General features: G+C 50.8%; 1 protein-coding gene across 1 annotated transcript in view; it reads left to right on the top strand.

The window, feature by feature from the left end:
- PAXIP1 (PAX interacting protein 1) overlaps positions 1-19531 on the top strand; it is a 584896-nt gene that overhangs the window by 264120 nt on the left and 301245 nt on the right. Inside the window, exon 10 of the mRNA XM_069647937.1 lies at positions 10705-10842. Within this exon, the coding sequence (XP_069504038.1) occupies positions 10705-10842 (138 nt within the window). The remainder of the gene's footprint in view (positions 1-10704; positions 10843-19531) is intronic.

Below are 19531 nucleotides of genomic sequence, written 5' to 3'. Positions count from 1 at the left end.
GGAGTCCTTCGATTGAATGTTCTTAGGCAAAGGAGCGGACGGCTCCGGTCGTCGGCGGCACGGCGTCAAGTGGTTCCCACGGCTGGGCAACACAACTTCGACGGGCCTCCAGCGGTTACACAAACCTGCGAACCCTGGTCGGCGGCAATGGACTTCGACGGCGTCGATGTCCGGGTGCTTCACTTCGATCTCCTAGGCGGTCCCGTCTCGGGTCGGCAGCCTTTCGAGGGTCTGACTTCCAGGGCGCTTCGGTGAAGATGTAGCGGTGCTCGATGATCCCTCGGAGCACGGGAAGAGGGCGCCTTACCAGGTCCTCTCTCGGGTCAGTCCTCGACGAATTCGGCAACCTTCAGATCTGTCGAAGCAAATGCAGCAGCAAGTCTTCTTCTTCCAGCTGGACGTCGAGGATCAGCAGTTCCAGTTACTCTTGAGTGGAGACTCAGCTTCTGAACGCTTCTGAACAATTTCCAGTGGTGAGAGGTCCCCAGATATACTATTCTGTCTCTCATCCACACTGCTGGCACACACACAGCAGCCAATCACACAGAAGGGCATTCATGCAGTCAGTCAGCCAATCAGGCACACAGTGCATTCAGGCCACACTCCTCCCTTTCAGACACTCACAACAAGGAATGTGGATTGGGACAAGTACCCAGCCATTCAACACTACACACTGCATTCAGGCCAGTTTCGGGCAGGGCTGTCTCAGTCTTTGTCTCTCATGCCAGAAACCAGACAACCACAACAAGGAGTGTATATTGGTCACACACTCCATTCACCCAGGTCCCACCCACAGGAGGTACCCACAACATACAGTGAATGGGAAGGCTCCAGTCAGTCTAGCTGGGCCTTCACAACAACACCATATATGGAACTTCCACCCAACAGCCAGTCAGGGGGAAGGGACAGAGTCAGGGCTTCCCAGGACTTTGGGAAAACAAGGTAAGAGGCAATAGAAAGCAAGAGGCCACAGGGGCCATCTTGTTTTCCATCAGGAATCAACTGATTCCAATGGCAGGGCCTGGGTATCCCAAAATGGAGGACACCCAGAGCACCTGTCAATTTCAGCATGGAGCTGCCACCAGCCCATACCCTGCTCTGTGGGCCACCCACAGGTGCCCAAAAACATACACTAGGGGTACAGGGTTGTACCCCTACCCATGGGTGCCATAAGGGTATCCCATGGGTCTGTTCACCAAACCAAAAGAGAGCTGCACTGCCAGGAGTCCCAAATGGACTCATGGGCAGAAAACATGACAGAACACACGATAAAAGGCAGTAAAGGACAAGGATTCAGAGGCCCTGTCCCCCTGATGCATTTCCAGCATCACAGTCGGCATGAGTGCCAGGCTCAGGCCTACAAAACTCCACCTCCGGAGAAGTGTCCAGCCCACTAGCATCGTGCAGGGACTGCCTCAAATTGGCTATGGCCCGAGAGAATCTCGTCAGGCACCGTAGTAGGAACCATGCCATCATCAGAGCCTTCATCCACCTCTGAAATAAACTCAAGATGGCGGTAAGAAGGCCCAGAATGTGAACCAAAGCCATGCGTGACCTTGGCCAGAGCCTTTCTAGGTGGTTCCACCGAGCCCCGCGGTTCCCCCGTCGACACAGCCTCGAAAGGCATTGAGGGCGTCGAGTGAATCGGCGTCGACACCGAATGCAGCATCAATGGCGTCGACACAGGCCTCGAGGCCGGAGCCCCGAGCGTGTCCCTCGACAGCCTGGGCGGATTCCTCGGATGAGGACGGGGAAGGCGACCGATGACGGCGCTTCCGGGAGTGCCTCGAAGAGGCAGAGGAGTGGCGAGACCGACTCAGGGACCGAGACCCACTGGACTTCCGACGACGATGCGGAGAGTCTCCCCCCTCAAAAGCCCCGCAGACCTCGACTTCCGTGGCTTGGACACCTTACCTACCGACAACTTCTTCTTGCGCTCCCGCAAGGCTTTGGACGTGAGCGACTGGCAGTCGACACAGTCATCCGTGTCATGGGCCTCCTCGAGGCTCCAGAGGCAGGCGTTGTGCGAGTCTGTCACCAACATCTTGGACCCACAGTCCCCCACACTTCTTAAAACACGGACGCGGGGTGGAAGACGAGGTAGACCTTCACGAAGAAGAAACTTCACAAAACGAACAGGTTCGAAGAACCGAGATAACAAACTCCAAAGAGTCGAGGTGCGCCGAGATTCCCGAAGCGAACACGTTCGCCGAAAAAACGGAACTGAGGCTACGGGCGGCGTGCGTCCTACTTATAACATCTGGTGACGTCGGCCGTCGGAGGAGGTCCTCGAGGGTGGCGTATCGACGTCATCGACGCAGGACGCAGACGCCGAAAGATTTTCCGAAGCAGCACAGCTGTGGTGATTACTGTCATAGATATGGAATACGTTGGAGGATCCAGTCCCCTCGAATTTTTCTTTACTGAGGATTCCCAGCCTGACTGGGAATATTCATGAGCATGTGAATCCATGCCAGACCCATGGTGGAGAACAACAGTTACAGGTAAGTAACTTGTTCCATAGACGATTATGTTTTGAGTGCCCTGTTTAATATCTAGCAGTTGGCTTTGCGCTCCTGAGACTTGATTCAGAGTCTTAAATATTTCCAGGAAAGGCTTTTACAATTCAGCAAAGTCCTCTGTGTGGTCACATATGGAGTCTCCCAGGCCACAAAATTACCACTTCAGATGGCTGATTATATACCCTATGTTGGCCTTATCACGTGAAAAATGTTGGTCGAATCAGAAACTGAATAGTAAAATAGAATACTGAATTACTTCGGTCCCCATTGTATTTCATTGCTCCGGATTGCCCCGAGTGCTGTCAGCCAATACCAAGCTCATGGTTGCGCCTAGTGCTTCTTTCAGTTTTGGCTTTTCAATTTTCATTTTAGTGACTTCCAAATGCTTTGCATGGATTTCATCACATAATTCTTGCAATCAATCTATATGGACACCTCTGCTAGCTGTGAAACGCTGCAATGAGCCATGGTGTGCACTGCTTGTTAGTACCTGAATTCTGGGTCTGGAGAGGATCCAGAAACTCCACGATGATGTTGGTCTGGTCCGTGGACAGGGCAGTGTGGCAGAACCCTTTTCTCGACAACCTGAGGTATGGTTAACTCGATAGTGGCTCACAGGACTCTCTCCCAGCACCACATTATAGAAACCCACTCATAATTTACATGGTACTGGGATACGCCTGCCTAACACTGCAGTTTCTTTTCTTTTCAAAGCCCTCCCCACAGGACACTTGATAAATCTCCAAAACAGTGAAGGGGCAAGAACATTACTTCTCCAGCATAGGGTCTGGCATAGATTCACCTGCTCATGAATATTCCACGTCGTTAGGCTGGGAATCCTCGGTAAAAGAAAAGTTTGTTTCTTATGTAAACTGTATTTATTTATCCTATAAACCAATCACTGAGCTCTGGGTCGTGCTGCTCCCAGCCAATGAATTCCCTCTACCTAAGCCCCTTCACTGGCAGCCATCTTCAGATTTTTACTGCACGTTCAAGAGTTGGGAGCCCTCGCATTTTGCTCTTGGAGCTTTCTGCGTTTTTTTTCTTTCACGGTTTTGTCTGTTTTCGGTTCATTTGAGCCCGTGTGCTCCATCGCTTATCCTTCCGATTAACGGGGACCGTTTTTTTGGTATATTTCAATCGTCGAGTGTTCTTCGTGGAAGCTTCCAGAAGTCTTTGAGGCCTACACCGCGCCGGGTCATGTCAGAGAAGGACGGAGCTTCCCTCTTCAAGCTGTTCACCAGCTGCGGTTTGTGGAATGTTTTTTTGGATGACCAGCATTCCCAGTGTCTGTATTGTCTACACCCGGCGCATGATGATGATTGCGAGATCTGCCGTGGCTTCACCAAGTGCACGATGAAGGATTGACACATCCGGTTGGCGGTATGGCTCAAGACCAGGGCCTCTAACCCGGGTGATTCTCAGGGTATGCCTCTTCCGGATCCAGCCAACTTGAGTGCCTTTGAGGGCGCTCCATCCGTGGGGGCACAACACAAGGCCAAGCACTGCAAGTCTGCTTCCGTCTGGGTCGCAGATCCTGCGGGACCCACAGCGGTCAGGGCGTGTTCATCGTTTTTATCAGCCTCGATCTTCAGCCACCGCTCCAGCTCTTCATCTAAGAGGAAGGCAGCTACCCCAGGGAAGCTGCGGTAAACACCGGAGAAGGTCAAACAAGACAAGGTGTCCGAGCTGCCTGTGAAGAAGGCCAAGCAAGTCAAGGTGTCCGAGCTGCCTGTGAAGGAGAAGGCCAAGCAGGACAAGGTGTCCGAGCTGCCTGTGAAGGCCAAGATGGCTGACCTGCCTGTGAAGGCCCAGGTGGTCCAGGCCAAATCATCCTCCTCGATCGAGATGGTAGTGACCTCCCTTTTGAAGGCAAAAGGGACTGACACCTTTCCAGGATGCCCCAGCGGCAGCCAGTGTCTCTCTCCCGGCCAGAGAGAATCTGCGTTCAAGCCGATAGAAAGACTCCGGAGAAGAGGATGCCAGACCTCAGCCCGAGACCAGCCCCTCGGGACCCGAAGAAAGGGGGGGGGGAGAAGAACTCCAAGACACAGACATTTCTTCATCCGACAAGGAGGAGAGGTTGTCCGTCCACACCATCCACGGTGGTGACGATGGGAACGTCGAAGAGATGCCCGCTAGAGATGGTTACGACATGGGCGCTGGGCCCAGTGACCCTGTTCCCCAGGTGCCCCCTAGAGACTTGTCGCAGGATATCCTCTCGACACTCCACACACTGGTGTCAGAGATTGAGAGGAGATTGCGGAAGGCTCTGCCAGCTCCAGGGGCACCACCAGTGACCCTGTTGACAGCGGGGCAGCCACCAGCAAAGAAGAGGAGACACCCTACCCCTCAATTCCAACTGTCGCTGCCCTCCCCTGCCTAGGGGTAAGGGGACGGACATTGTGATGACTGATCCGGACGATGACGCAGGACTGGGAGACCCTGCATCATCGGCACCAAGAGCTTCTCCACCAGATGAAGTGGGATCTTTTAATTCCATCATTGCCTGGGCGTCTGGAGCTTTTTCAGCTCACCCCGGAGGAGGAGGGTTTCCTGTACCAACGCCGGGAGACAAAGAGGAAGACGAGCCTGTACCGCTCCTGGACGATTTCTGGGACGAGGGGCTGGCTCTGCTGAAGAACCATGCTTCAGACCCAGCGAAGAGAGACCGGCTTGAGAAAAAGCACTGGGTGCCAGAATCTGCGCCCAAGTGCCAGCGGTCTCAACCGTCGCTGGACTTGATGGTCTCGGCAGCCGCCAGGAAGAAGTAGCCGAGTTCATTGTCTTCATCTGTACCCCCAGACAACGAGGACAAGAAATTGTGGATTCCATTGGTAGAAAGGTAATCTACTCTGCAGCGACGACGGTGAAAGCGGCCACGCCTTGGTGATCGCAACCAGATATGACCGGGAGCTTTGGTACAAGATGGCTCCGCTCCTGGATTTTCTACCCGTTGACAAGCGGGTCGAGGCTTTGAGAGTCTCCAGGAAGGCGAGGTTGGGTCAGCCCACGCCATCACTGTGGCACTAGACATTGCAGACACGGGGTCCCGCCAGATAGGCAACAGCGTTTGCCTTCACCGTCGTGGCTGGCCCAAAGCTAGCAACTTCAGGCAGGAGGTCCAGACGAGAGTCCTGGACATGCCGTTCGACGGAGACAACTCGTTCGGGAAGGCAGTCGATGAATCCATCCAGGCTATCAAGGCCGTCATGGAGACGGCCCGTGCCTTGGGCACTCTGCAACAACACCGGCCGTCCTTTCCTTCATCCGGAGGGGAAGTCTTGCAGGTCTTCTAAGGTTTTTGGAAGGGACTCTTTCTCTTACCGCCAACCCTCCCGCTCCTCGACCCAGGAAGCCAACAGGGGTCGCTCCAATGTCTTCAGCGGTGGCCGCCGTCGTCACCAAGCTTCCCAGGGCAGCACGCCGACTGCCAAGCAGGACTGTACCGGCCAGGATGTTGGGCCCCCACCCCTGCACCCTGGTGGGAGGCCGGCTGGCGAACTTGATCAGCGTGTGGGAGACCATCTCCACTGATCGATGCATGTTGGACGCTCTCGCCCACAGACACACTTTAGAGTTCCAACAGAAATGTCTGCGTATGCCACCAGTAGCCTGACACGTACAACACATACCTCAGCTGCTGCTGGAAGTTCGGGCCATGTTAAAAAAAGGGGCGATAGAGCTAGTTCCAAAGCAACTCCAGGGCTCCAGAGTTTACTCCAGGTACTTTCTCGTAAGAAAGAAGACCAGGGGCTGGAAGCCCATCCTCGACCCACGCTAAACAAAAACATAAAGTCCCAGAAGTTCAGGATGGTCACGCTGATTTTCGGTCATTGTTGGATCTCGAGGACGCGTATTTCCACGTCCCTATACACAAAGGACACTAAGTTCCTGCGCTTCTTCGTTCAGAGGAAGCATTACCAGTTCAAGGCTCTTCCCTTCGGACTGAAGTCTGCGCCCACAGTGTTCAAGTGCCTGTCTCCAGTGGCGGCCCATCTATGACTGCAAGGGATCCATGTGTACCGTTACCTGGACGACTGGCTCATCCGGGCCATGTCAAAGGACATTGCAGTCGACCACATGGCGAAGACCGTCCGACTGCTGACGGAACTGGGGTTCTCTGTGAATTATGCAAAGTCCTGCTTGACTCCATCGCAGGACGCGCTGTTCCTGGGATCCAGGATATCGGCCATCTTGGGCAAAGTGCAACGTCTGTTGGCATTGAAGGTCGCCACGGTGAGGACATCAAGTCTCTACTCGGCATGATATCCTGCATATAGCTGATTTGGCTCTGCTGGTTGCGGATGCGCCCACTGCAGGAATTACTCGACGCCTGTTGTGTCCTGGTGTCCGGAGGCTTCCAGGACAGGATTACTCTCGACAAGGAGTTCTGTCGAATGATAAGGTGGTGAGGCATGCGCTCAAATATCGCCGGAGGCACGGATTTCCAGAGCCCCCCCTACCAGGAGATGGTCACGACCGACACTTCCCTGGATGGATGGGGAGCCCACCGGACGTCTTCACGCCAGAGGCCTGTGGCTGCCGGAGAAGGAGATGCTACACATCAACGTTCTGGAACTGCGGGCGCTGTTTTGGTCCCTCAAGTCATTTCTGCCATCCCTCAAGGGCAAAGTGGTGAGGGTCTTCACAGAAAATATCACCACAATGTTTTACATCCGGAAACAAGGGGGCACCAGATCTCCTGCGCTCTACAAAGTGGCGCAGGACTTATGGCACTGGGCCATCACCCAGGGGATGTTCCTTATTCTGTTTCACCTGGCAGGAGTAAATAACAGTCACCGACTCTCTCAGCAGGGAGCTGCGCTCTTGCCACGAGTGGGAGCTTCGGCAGGATCAAGTGGACAACCTTTTCCTCAAATGCGACACCGATGAACACCAAGTGCTGGAGGTTCGCCAGTAGGTTCCCCCAGCCGGGGAGTATGGGGGACGCATTCTCATTCCCTTGGGAAGACCTGTTTCTGTATGCGTTCCCTCCGTTGCTGCTACTACTTCGAGTCATCAGTAAACTCAGACGGTACCGGTGCAGGATGATCCTCGTGGCACCAGTGTGGCCAAGGCAGATCTGGTACCTGGACCTTCTCAGCATGTCAGTGTCCCCTCCAGTCAAGCTGCCAGTGGTCGCGGATCTTCTCGCCAGGGAAGGAGGCGCAATTCTGCACCACGACCCGCGGTCTCTGAACCTGAAGGCCTGGCTCCTGGAGCATTAGAGTTTGGGGCTTCAATCTCCCAGTGCACTGCAAGGAGATACTCGGCCAGGGCATCATCTACTTTAAAATGCTGCGGGCACAAATGGAAGCGATTCGCTATTTGGTGCCGTTCGCAGAAGATCAACCCTGTGAGGGTCACAGCCCCTCAAATACTTCTGTATTTACTGTCATTGGCTAAATTGGCACTGGATCACGCCTCATCAAGGTACATCTGGCAGCTATCTTCCGCTACACCAGGTCTCCGGGACAGTCTTCACTGTGGTCAAAGAGTTCATCAACGGACTGTTCGGCTCGTTCCTGCCGCTGAAGGCTCCACCCCCGGCTTGGGAACTCAAAGTGGTGCCGACTAGGCTCATGGGGGGGGGCCCCCATTCGAGCCGATGCATTCAGCTCCGCTCAAGTATCTGTCTTGGAACACAGTGTACCTCGTGGCCATCACCTCTGCAAGATGAATAGGTGAGATCCAGACCCTTTCATGCAAGTAGCCTTACTTGACTTTCCACGAGACGAGGGTGGTGCTGCGGACGCACCCCTCCTTCATGGCCAAGATTCCGTCAGAATTTTACCTCCACAAGCCCTTGGTGTTGCCTGTGTTTTTTCCGACGCCTTTGTCGTTGGCTGAAAGGACTTTGCACTCGCTGGATGTGGCTAGAGTGCTGACGTTTTGTGGCCCGCACAAAGAATTTCCGGAAATCTTTGCAGCTTGTTGTGAACTTTGGTCTTTGAACCATGGGAAGGCCCTGTCCAAGGTTTCCATTTCCAGGTGGCTCTCCAGGTGTATCGCTCACTATCTCCGGTTGGCAAACCGACCGCTGCCTGGCCGTCCGAGAGCCCATTCTAGCAGAGCGATCGCATCTACAACGGCGTTCCTGTCTGGTGTGCCCCTGCTGGACATTTGCAGGGCTGCTACGTGGAGGTCGACGCACACCTTCACGAAATTCTACTGCGTCGACAGGGATTTAGGGAGGAGTCTAGAGTCTGCCAAGCAGTGCTGCGCAACCTGTTCGCTTGAAGGTGAGCTTGGTAAGGAGGTAAGAGATTGCTTCTGTTGAGCATTGCAACCTCCCGTGGTTGTGCATGTATGTACTGCTATGTATTCTTTATTCATGAGCATGTGAATCCATGCCAGACCCCATGCTGGAGAAGGAACAAGTTACTTACCTGTAACTGTTGTTTTCCAGCATGGGTCTAGCATGGATTCACATGCGAACACTCCCGCCTGCCCCACTGCGGCCACTTTATGTGCTACCAAATCCGAAGATGGCTGCCAGAGGAGGGGCTTGGGTAGAGGGCAGTCATTGGCTGGTGGCAGTATGACCCAGAGCTCAGTGATTGGTTTATAGGAGGACTGGTTATAAATGAAACAAAATGTGTTTTCTTTTACCGAGGATTCCCAATCTGACGACAGGGAATATTCATGAGCTTGTACATCCATGCCAGACCCATGCTGGAGAACAACAGTTACAGGTAAGTAACTTCCTTTCTACTCATCCATCTTGAGACTTACTAGTTTTGGTCTGCTACTGCTCTACTAGTTTGTAGGTTTACATCAACAGTGTCAAATACGAGGCCTGCTGGCTGTATCATGCCACTGGAGCATCTTCTGCCCATCCACATGGACAGTACACATTGCAGAACAATGGGAGAAAATAAAGGGTCCTCTGTGGCAGTTTCTAAAATGTCTGTATCACAAGAGCGATGTTTGTCACCATTGTGTTCCCAGACCTTCTGGGAGGAAAATATAAAACTGCCTTAAAGAATTGGATATTAAAGCAAGGTAAATGATGGAGTGGCAAGTGAAAATGTAACGAACATACCATTACATGGAAAACATTCCCAAAGCATGTGCAGTATCTGAAACACTGCGGAATCTGCCATCATTATCATACTGCCAGCTCGTTGTTCTTTAGGAGTCTTGCGCGAATTGATGGTGTAGCATCGTATTATACCTGGACAAAAAACCTGAATACTACACTTAAACCACAAAATTAAAGTTACAAATCGAGATACAACAGTTGCACACCTTGCTTTCAGATGGTGTAATTGCTGCTGACATTTTCCCCAGCTTGGTAATGGCAACACATCTGACCCTGCTTCATTGATGATATGACACAAGTAGAGATTTGTTTTTTGATGGGCACATCAGTTATTTGCTTTGTGAAAATGATCTAGTATACTGTTGGTATGATATGATAGGTTATTTATAACGCGCTTAATACCCAGAGGTTTCTAAGCGCTGACCCGGTGATCAAACCTGTTTTGCTCCATGTCGTCTTGTTTACAAGGCGAGCACATTGCCCCTGAGCTATCCCCCCGAGAAAGGGGGTAATCTGGAATTTGAATTACTGCACTATTGCATGTCTTCTGCTACAGAACGTTTTACCCTATGGCTTTTTATCCAATTTGTCCTTGAAAATGGGCTTTTAGACGTTCTTGAGGAGAAATCCCCACTTGAACCCTCCTTTGTGGTTCGCATTGCGTGCACTGTTCTCTTACACAAACTGCCATAAATGTCCCCTAGCCCCTACTGTGTGTTATACTTACAATTTGCATAGAATAAGTTGTGCAGCCAGTGAGAGATGCTTTTGATTCTCAACCAGGCCGGCTGAGTTGGACACCCCTAATGTACTTGATCTTCCCTATGAGGCATGAGTTTTGTACATGTTTACATTGGATGTTTCAAGTGTCTTCTAATTATTGTGGGGTTCATTTTACATTACTCTAGTTTAGGTTTATATTTTTATTCTACATTTCTACATGGAACATGAATGTTTCTGGTTGCCACTACCACAATAATAGGGATTGGTTACTTATTCTGGCTGCATGTACGTGCCAAGGAAGAGTGTGTTTTGAGATGAATGCTCAATTGTTTTGCATTAGTAGCCAGTTAAAGATTCTGTGCACTAAACCGTATTGTGCTTTCTTTTAATTTTAATCTTTTGATTTGCTAGGCCATGAGAGAGAGGAAGCGATGCATCACAGCACATTGGTTGAGTTGTGTCCTGAAGAAGAAGAAAATGCTACCACCTCATCGTGCTGTACATTTTCCCGTAGCGTTTCCTCCAGGAGGAAAACCTTGTTCTCAGCATGTAAGATTTCAAAATGGTCATAAATATATACAACGTTTTGCTTAGTACCAAATGCTGTGTAGCTTAATGAAAGGCCTATGAAATGGAATTCCAAGTGCAATCACTTGAATGGGAATATGAGGTTTGGGGTGAATAATTTAACTGGCCATCGATGGTAGCAGCTGGAAAATGGTGCAAGTACCTGGGTAAATAATAGCATTGCCTTACAAATACATATACACAAGCCAAAACTGCTGGCTTTGCCAATGCTTGTTATAACAATACTTCACAGAAGGACACACACTGCATATACATTGAGTGGCTGGAGGCAGACCTGGTTAAGACCTTTTTATTACACCAGTAATGTCTTTACAGCTCCAATTAAGTCATTAACTCTCAGAAGACTGCTTTAAAAAAACACTTGCAGGCACTTCAGAGTTTGATGGGAAGACTTGATAAAGATAGCTCCGATCAAAGGAGGATGTTTCTGGGGTATTGAGGGGTAGGAATTGTGTGGGAATTACCATAGAGATTAGCATGGCTTTGGGCAGTCAATGGGTGGGTAAATAACCAAAGAACACCTACAATCGTTCTGTTCCTCCTCATATGCCATTTTCCCTAGCTGTACTCTAATGCAATAGTTTGGGTTTATAGTGGGTGCTTTAGCGCCAATGAGTGGTCAAAACATAAAATGGCAATTTTGCCCTTGCCTGCTCCTTTCCCGTTCTATCCCAACACTGTCACATAAGACTTTATACATCTGTTTTCTTCACTTTAACATTCAGATTATGTGGCAGACACTGCTGCAGAAGTGACTCCTGTTAATACTGATAATGTATTTCATGCATCCAAGTCCGCTAACTTACATTTTAGTTTTCTGCTTAGCCAGTTCTGCTTGCTAGTAGGTTCAGGGTGCATTTTGGGTATTTAATTTTTGCTGCACAAATACTCTCCCCCTTAGAAAGTCAGTCATTGAAGAGGTTACATGAAACCTTATTTCAACTTGCAAGCTACTGGCCAGGTTTAAGTAATTTGCTTCATCCTGAAATCCTCATTGATATTCATTAACAACGTTATATATCCCCATCCAGATTTGGGATCCATGGACCACTTCAACATAGAGAGAACTTTCCTTACATCTAAATAATTAAAGAACTTCTCTTAATCATACTAGGCAGAGACACTTGTTTTGGACAGTATTATCTCCATAAAACAAAAGCAGTATGCATAAATGTAATTTCTGTATCCCATCAATGGAGAAAACATCGGCAGCCTTTACAGAGTGAGGGTAAACGGTGACACTGTTTCATTGACACTGTGGGTTGTGGCCAGCTTCCATCATGAAGCACACTGTCAGTTGGAGTAAGTTATTTTTGCAGGTAGCTCTGCAGTGGTCTAGCTCCTTAGCACAATGTTCTTGCTTCAGTATAGTAGCGATTACTTATTGATGAGCGGATGTGTGAGGGTTGTTTATGAATTTAATGAAGATGGTCAGGATGAAGTCATTAACTATTTGTTCTTCATCTTGGTCTCTTTGCAGATCTGCATAAACACTGCAAGTGCACATTTTGTGCTTTGATATTTTTGCACAATCTCCTGTTAAGTGCTTTAGAACCATAAATCCTAGGGTCTGAGAACTAACATCCCCAACCAAAAAGGGAGGCAAGCCTCTTATAAAGGGAAGTAGCACTTCAGTTCAACAAGGCTCAAGGGGTTGGAGGCTCACTCAAAGGTACAATTAGTCCACACACATATCCATCAAAACATATATCACATTGATATACTAAGAAAATAAATATACATGTATTATGTTGCACATATATATATCAGTTTAAATAAGTGCTCGGAGAGATAATACACACTATTTGCATAAAACAGTTATCTTTGACCCTACTTACCCCAATTGTTTAATGTGAATCCACCATCACAGATAGTAATACAAATGCTTGTGAATCTTCTTAGAATTACATGGTGTACATATAGTCCGACATCTAGTAGTAATTGCTGAGTATTGCCTCTTTTTTTCAGAGATCTAAAAGGGACGTTGACCTGGGCATGCCTGTAACACTGTGCCTACTGTGACATGAAGTTGTACCCATGATCCCTTGTGCGTCGAGGTCCCCCCAGATTATTTTTCCACCATACTGGTTGGTAGCTTTTATGCAGAGCTTGTGTTAACAAGATTTATTGGTATATTCATTGTGTCTTCGACGCATCCTTTAGACTATTGGCACGATATAATAATTCAATAGAATAATCAGTAGGCGGGCCTGGCTCCGACTTTGTGGAGGACATCCAATGGCTCCAGACGATTTCCTCATCATTCAGGCAGAAGTTGATGCCCTGCTGCAAAAGGGAGCATTAGAACTCCAGATCATCCGGTAAACAAAGGTATTTATTCATAATACTATGTCCCGCCCCCTTTCCTCCATACTTGTGGGACATTCCGTCCATCGGGACAGGACCGCAGCACTTTTAAAGCATCAAAGAAAACATTTTATTTTTAACGCAGGTGACCTCTGCCCCACCCATCGCCCGTCAGTCCTTTTCTCCACGTGGTTGGACACACTTGCTTCTTAGGGAATATTTTCTTTTTGTTCCCTTGTCCTTCATTTTCCTGCTTTGGTTCCACGGTCGTCTTTCTTCCGTCTATGCCAGAGCGTCTGGGATTCGTGTCCTGTTCTTTTCGGGAGGGCGGATTCCCACTCTCTCTCTGCCTGGAGTGCTTGGTCCAGAACACTGGTGGGACTCGTGCTTCTACTGTGACTCCCTATCCGTCCGGGCACTCCAGCGTCGGCTTGTCCGGTGGGAGGAGGTGTCCCAGGGATTGTCCTCCACATTTACAGCAGTTCATTGAAGAAAAAAGGAAGCAGCCGTTAAGTTTGTTCCTGTTTAGGGCACCCTGGCAAGGGGACTCCGTCCTGGGGTCTTCTGGGTCTGGGAGGGAACCAAGTAGCTCTGGTACCAGGGATCTCCCTGAGGTTTCCTGAAAGGGATATGACCGGCACTCCGGAGTTTCCTCCGAGGTCCCCTGCAAAGGGGCTGCCAGGACCAGATCTTCATCCGAGGTTCCCCTTTTGGGGGCTAAAGATAAGCCCAGCACTTCTGGGGCTGTTGTCACTGGTGTCACTACTGAGGTTTCCAAATCTGGAACTAAGTGTACCGAGCCCCGTCTCGAGGTTCCTGTTAAGGTGACGAAACGTAAAGGGGTTACCCCCGAGGATCCGTGTCTTGGGGCTATATCGAAGACCAGCAAGATTAGGAGGCCCCCTTCGAGGGCTCTGGCTTCAGGGGGTGTGCCTAGGCCTTCCCACACTCAGACCTGTGGTCAAACCGATCCTGCTGAGTGGGCAAAGAAGCTGGTTAAACACCTTAAGTCTTCGAGTACAGGCTCCACCAAGGTTCCCTCACTGGAGGGCTAATTCATCAGCAGTCTCTAAGGGGTTGCAAAGCACTTTAGATTGGCTAGTGCCGGCTCTGCCAAGGTTCCTTGTCACAAGGCTAAAATGGAACAGAAGTCCCCTGATACACCTGTGGTGACCGCGGCCTCACTGACACCTGTAACGCAGTTCACCTCAGGCGTTAACAAAATGGCGATCCAACCCTGTGATCTATGGTGGCCATTTTGACTACCTCTATCACACCAATGTTCTCAACGGCTGGCACTGAGGGGCCTGTTTTTGGGGCTGAGCAGCCTTTTTCACATTTTGTGGATAAAAACTGGTTCCTCCCTCCAATGGATTGACGTGCTCGGACTCCGCTCCCACAAACTGTTTAGCTCTCTCTGCTCCCTTGGTTTACGTGGATCCAAATGGTGAAGGACCGTCCTGGCAACCTCTTTGCGTACCTGGGGGTATGCCCCTTCAGAGCGGCCTCTACCCACTCCAGCGCTTAGGCCTTCTTCTGAGAATGCATTTTTGTCAAGTTTCATATGCTCCTGCACTCTGATCCAATGAAGGCATACTTTAAGGATTTATTCAAGGAAATGTATCTTAAGCCACCTGAACCGCACCCTACTTCTCTGCCTCCACTTTCAACTGTACTAAAGACTTCCATTGCGCAGTCAACCCTGTCCTCTGGGCCTGAGTTGCCACATGCTGCAGATCAGGGTTCTGTTCCCGCAGCACTGGATGAAGACCAAGCGGACCGGGACAGCGACGACCCGCCCTGCTCTATTGGAGCCTTTCACGACCGGGTTGTGGATATGATGGCATTGCTAGACATCCCAATGCCCGAGCCTCCGGCTCCACAAGAATTTGTATTTTCTGGAGCTTTTACTCTGTCGACATAGGAGCGCACTGACCTGTTCCTTCAAAAGGATGTCCTGGCCGAAGCCTGCTAGGTCTGGGAAAAACCTCATTCCAGGCAACACCTAAACGAGAACAAAATTGACACTTGCTACAAGCTACATGCGTCTGAAGACATATCCTTGACTGCATGTCCACTCCGCTCATCGACGGTGGTGGCAGCAGCTACGCTACAGTTTAAACCATCCTCTACTTCCGTCAATGCAGTGTCTTAGATCCTTTCCAGGGAGGACAAGTTTCTTGATGCCTTTGGGAAAACGTCTTTTCCAATTCGGCTATTCAGCTGCGTCAGGTTAATAGCAAGCTTATCCTGGCTGCTGCTAATGTCAAGCTGTGGAAGGAGCTTTGAGTTTCAGGAATGTCTTCCTCCTTACAAGCTTGAAGACTTTAAGGGCTAATTATCCGATGCCGGAGTTCTGGCGCAGGACCTGCCGGAGGCCGCGGCTCATCATGTTGACACTTCTGCTCGGGTCTTATGGTTGCAGTAGAGATCTCTCGCCAAGCGTGGCTGCATGCTACAGAGTTCTCGAAGGAGGTTCAGGACACAGTGCTTCATCTTCCCTTAGAAGGTAAGTAACTATTCCACTCCTCCACTGATGAGGAACTCCCCAAAACCAAGGCAAGCACACAAACTGCTAAGTCATTGTCGTCCTTGGCAAACCCCCAGCTAAGGCAGCTTAGGTCGGGATCTCAAACTAGGCCCTTCTCTGGTTTCAGAGGTTTTCAGGACCGCTGTACACGCTGGGCAGATGCTCCTGCTGGTGGCCTTAGTTGCAAAGGCAAGGTGGCCCGTTTTTCTCTCGGTCAACAGCCCCCTCTTCAGCAAAGGGTAGTCTCCCCGCTGATAAACCCTCTAAATGTTGTTTTTCATCAGTCGTACGAGACTCCAGTGGGAGGGCGAATTTCATTTAATCTCATCTGGAGGCATGGCAGACCATCACAGAAGACTGATGGGTTTTGTCTGTCGCCTGGGCGGGCTTTCCCCAGAAGGGTGATTGGCTCAGCATAGTAGACATTCAGGATGCCTACATGCATATCCTGACCTAGAGCCCCCATCGAAAATATCTGCGGTTCTCTGTGGAAACGGAACACTTCCAGTATCGAGTGCTACCGTTTGGTCCGAGCTCGGCACTGCGTGTCTTTACGAAAATGATGGCGGTCATCACAGCAGTCCTCAGACTGCAGGGAGTTCATGTATATCCATACTTGGAGGACGATTGGCTCCTGCGCAGTCCTTGCCCACAAGCTGCAATGGCCAATCTTCAGTCACTCCTTCAGTTCCTGTTCCATCTTGGGCTGTCAGTGAAGTTGCTCAAAATGTCATATGACTGTTGCTCAAGACCTGATCTTACTGGGTTTCAGTTTGGATACAGTCAGTACTAGAGTATTCCTGATGGAGGACAGGATTGCAGGCCTTTCAACCACATGCCAGCTCTTCCTGCAGTCCTACCATATGTCGGCCTGGTGGTTCCAGAGACTCCTGGGCCTCATGACCTCTTGCGTGTTAGCTCAACATCTTGCACGACTGAAAATGAGGCGCACTCAGCTTGCTCTTCGGAGCTGCTGGTCCCAGGCTATGGATCTGGACTCCAAGATGATTCCAGTCCCATCCTGCATGACGGTGGATCTTAAGTGGTGGTCATCCGCCAACAACCTTTCAATGGAAACCTCCTTCCAAGAGCACTGCCCACAAGTAACGATTATTATAGACTCTTTCCTTCTGGGGTGGGGAGCGACAGTGCGTCACTTTGAGGTGTCCGATTTGTGGATGCCCCAAGATGGGCGGTGCCATATCACTTACCTAGAGCTGCAGTTTTTCTGGCGCTCAAGGCTCTTCTACCCTCTATGACCAACAGTGTGGTTCGAATGCGCACTGACAATTCTGTGGCAGTGTTCTACATCAACAAACTGGGGCACCAAGTCGCCTCCTCTGGTGGGCCTAGCTATCCAAATTTGGAATTGGGCTATCCAACACATTGTCTGGCTTCAAGCTGTGCACATTCCAGGTCACATCAATGTGGCTGCAGACTCCCTCATCCGCCAATCTGCGGTGAATTAGGAGTGGGAGATGAACACTGATGTTCTCTTTGCAACCTCAATGAACCAGAAACTTCTTTTTTATGCTTCCAGGGACGGGCTCAGAATGTCTTCCGTTGGGGACGCTCTTGAGATCACTTGGGACAACATGAAGGCTTACGCTTTTCCTCCCTCGCCGCTGATCCATCGGTCGCTCTGGAAACTCAGGAGTGCTTCCAACTGCACTCTCCTCTTCATAGCTCCTTGGTGGCCAGCCAGGTCTGGTTTTCAGAACTGCAGCACCTGACTGTCTGCTCCCTGATCAGGTTGCTGCAGATTCCTGACTTTCTTCACCAGAGTAATCCTGAGTTGTGGCACCCCTCACCACAATCCTTCAACTTGGCGGCCTGTTAACTGAGTTCCGATCATTAGCCCACTTCAACCTCTCTGAGGATAACATGGCATGGCGGCACGTAAGCCCTCTACTTGAGCTCAATACAGGAGCAAGTGGCTCTGATTTTGTCATTGGTGTCGAGCTAAAGAGCTTGATCCCAGACAGGCTTCTATTGACTTTTGTATCTGACAGGTCTGGCATGGATTCACATGCTCATGAATGTTCCCCGTCGTCCGGCTGGGAATCCTCAGTAAAAGAAAAGTCATACTGCCCCCAGCCAATGACTGCACTCTCCCTAAACCCCTCCGCTAGCAGCCATCTTCACATTTTTACAGCACGTTCAAGTGTTGGGAGTCCTCGCGTTTAGCTCTTAGAGCTTTCTGCGTTTTTTGTGCTTTTTTTGGCTAGGAAACCCTTTTTAAACATTTTTTTTTGTTCAATCGACCCTGTGTGCTCCATTTATTCATCCGATTAACAGGGATCCGTTTTTCGGCATCTTCCATCGCCCCTCAAGGGCAATAATCATTGAGTGCTTTCTTTTTGAAAGTTTCCAGAAGGCCATCATGCCTACACTGCACCGGATCATGTCAGAGGAGGACGATGGGGCTTTCCTCTTCAAGCTCTGCACCAGCTGCGGTTTGCGGAATGTTTTCACGGACGACAAGCATTCAGTGACTTTGTCTTCACCCGCCGCACAAGGAAGAAGATTGCGAGATCTGCCGTGGCTTTTCCAAGCACACGATGAAGGATTGGCACGTCCAACTGGCAGCGTGGCTCAAGGCCAGGGCCTCTAGCCCATGTGGTCCACAGGGGAATGCCTCATCGGAGCAAACCAGAGCGGGCTTCTAAGTCCTTTGAGGGCACTCCATCCGTGGGGGCCCAAGACCAGGCCAAGCACCGCGAGCCCGCTTCCGTCGGGGTCGCTGCACAAGCTGGTCCTGCAACAGTCGGGGCACCTTCATTGTCTCCAGCCTCAATCTCTGGCCATCGCTCCAGTTCTTCGTCAAAGAGGAAGTAAGCTACCCCAGGGAAGCTGCGAGAGAACGCGGATAAGGCCAAGCAGGACAAGGTGTCCGACCTGCCAGTTAAGGCCCAGGTGATCCAGGATAAATAGTCCTCTTCTATCGAGATGGTTGCTGCTGCCCTCCCAAAGGTGAAAGGGGCTGACCGGGTCCAAGGTACCCTGGTGGCGGTCAGGATGGCTCTTCCTCCCAGACGGGAGGCTTCATCCAGGCCAAGCAGGGTACGGTGTCCAGCGGCCAAAGGAGACAAAGGGTCTGCTCCGTCCCTGAATGAGAATGCAAAACAGGACAAGACCTCTGATTCGGCCGTGAAGGGCAAGGCCAAGCAATACAAGGGTCCCGGCCTCACTGCAAAGACCGAGGTGCACCAGGCGAAACCTGCACCCTCCCTCGAGGTAGTGGTGGCGTCGCTTTCGAAGGCCGTAGGGGTGGACTCGCAGAGTGTCACGGCAACGGCAAGGGTGACCCTTCCTCCGAGGAGGGAGACTTCCAACATGCCCGCTGATGAGACTCCGGAAAAGAGGATGCCAGACCTCAGCCAGAGACCGACCCCTCTGGACCCGAATAAAGGGGTATGGGAGGGTGCGTTGAAGGCCTGCAGGGAACAGACAGTTCTTCGGCTGAAGAGGACATGGTCATTTCCGTCCAGGAGGGCGACTAAGGAGGCGCCGGAGACTCGCACCACAGCGAGGATGATGGGGATACCATTGATGGAGGAGACGACGAGGGGCCCCAGGGCGATTGGGGGGGGGGGCAAGCCCTTCACCTACACCCCAGAGGCCTCCTAGGGACATTGCACTGGATATCATCACGGCCCTCAGCTCGTTTGTGTCCGAGTTACAGAGGAGGATACCGGCAATCCCACCATCCGCCCTCCTGCTGCACCAGTGCCGGTCGCCCCGTTGCCACCGGGGGAACCACCGACCAAGAGGAGGAGACACCTCATGCCTCCATGCCATCCTTCACCCTCT

This window comes from Ambystoma mexicanum, chromosome 2q (genome assembly GCF_040938575.1).
Source record: "Ambystoma mexicanum isolate Mex_15411 chromosome 2q, UKY_AmexF1_1, whole genome shotgun sequence".
Taxonomy (NCBI): domain Eukaryota; kingdom Metazoa; phylum Chordata; class Amphibia; order Caudata; family Ambystomatidae; genus Ambystoma; species Ambystoma mexicanum.
Note: the sequence above shows the minus strand (reverse complement) of the source record. Positions and strands in the feature narration are given on the sequence as shown.